Below are 1,479 nucleotides of genomic sequence, written 5' to 3'. Positions count from 1 at the left end.
CAACCCTAGCCTATAGTAACATAAAATAGAGGTATCTTAGGGTAACCTGAGCGACTTTATCAAAAAAGGAAAGTTTTAAGCAAACCAAAGTGCACAGGGTGTCTGCCTCAGTAGTTGGTTCAACAGAAGAGAACCTGATCAAAAGAAAAAATACTTGCCTCACGTTCTACTTTTAGAAAAGTACTTTTTTCTCGGAATTCTGACTTTAATCTCAGAATTCTGACTTTAATTTCAGAATTCTGTCTTTTTCCTCTGAGTTTTGACTTTAATCTCAGAATTCTAATTTTTTTCCTCAGAATTCTAACTTTAATTTCAGAATTCTGTCTTTAATCTCTGAATTCTGACTTTTTCCTTAGAATTCTAACTTTAATCTCAGAACTTTGACTTTTTCCTCAGAATTCTGACTTTAGTTTTGACCTTTTCCCATATCAAACTGAAATCAAATTTAAAAACTTTTTTTTTTTTCAGTGGCCCTAATCCTCTTCCGTAGTGTTCTTACTTATAAAAGGACAATCATAATCAATATAAATGGAGTTTGGATCAAAAGTTGGCACTGAGTAAATTTGACGCGTGGTAATTAAAGCAAACTGGTTTTCTAGCGTTCACGCGCGGTTACGTCACAACAGGAGATGCTCGAGAGGCGGGACCATATTAAAAAGGAGTCCATGTGAAATCAGTGAAAGCCGTTCAGAACACCAAACAATAAGCACGGATCGGAACTCGTCCAGTGTCTATCATTTCACCTCCACATCCACCAGTGAATTTCCCCCCACCGAGGACACCAGCAGGCAGCGGACCCCCCCTCAAAGATGGCTCCGATTTGCATTAAAACGGTGCTGATCAGTGAAAGTGTTGACCCTCGCTGCAGGGCCATCCTGGAGGAACATGGCATCTGTGTCACCGAGAAGCATAATCTGAAAAAGGAGGAATTAATCGCAGAGATTAAGGTTGGTGTCGCTTGCTTTTTTTTCTTCCCCTCAGGTTCTTAAAGCAAAACCTGCTGCTTTTTTACTGAGGGAAAGTTGAATCAGCTGAAAACCTTCGCAGCACTTTTCAGTGAGAAACAAACACTCAAACAGACAGAAATAGCGTGCATTGCAATTAGTCTTAATAATTAGGAATGTTTGGCTGATCGTTTCTTCTATAAAGCGGTGCAAAGTGGTTTCGGTTAAGTTCCGCCCATTGTGAAGCTGATGCAACTCATCCCTGCATTCCCATCACTGCCACATGCTGCAGAGGGCCACTTCTGATCCAATCCCTGTCTGTTAAACTGTGAAAAGAGAAATCAAAGTGGTATAATGTGCTATAAGTCAACTTTAAATCCAATTGAAATACATATGTTCTGCTCTAGATTAAAGACCGGACAAACAATTTATTTGGTCTTTGGGTTAAATGTTGTTTTTGGTCACCTTTAACCCACCTTTTATAATATTTTTTGTTGCTATCAACAACAGGGGCTGAGCTAGATGGGGGGCCAGG

The 1,479-nt window shown here is 39.7% G+C and overlaps 1 protein-coding gene across 1 annotated transcript in view; it reads left to right on the top strand.

Annotated features, from left to right (window-relative positions):
- Nucleotides 1-650: 650 nt before the first annotated feature.
- The window catches only part of phgdh (phosphoglycerate dehydrogenase), a 9,042-nt gene continuing 8,213 nt past the window's right edge, over nt 651-1,479 (top strand). Inside the window, exon 1 of the mRNA XM_015388668.1 lies at nt 651-947. Within this exon, the coding sequence (XP_015244154.1) occupies nt 810-947 (138 nt within the window). The 5' untranslated portion in view covers nt 651-809. The remainder of the gene's footprint in view (nt 948-1,479) is intronic.

Source organism: Cyprinodon variegatus, unplaced genomic scaffold (assembly GCF_000732505.1).
Source record: "Cyprinodon variegatus isolate N-32 unplaced genomic scaffold, C_variegatus-1.0 Scaffold432, whole genome shotgun sequence".
NCBI lineage: Eukaryota > Metazoa > Chordata > Actinopteri > Cyprinodontiformes > Cyprinodontidae > Cyprinodon > Cyprinodon variegatus.
The sequence above is the reverse complement of the archived record's forward strand: the minus strand, read 5'-3'. Positions and strand labels throughout refer to the sequence as shown.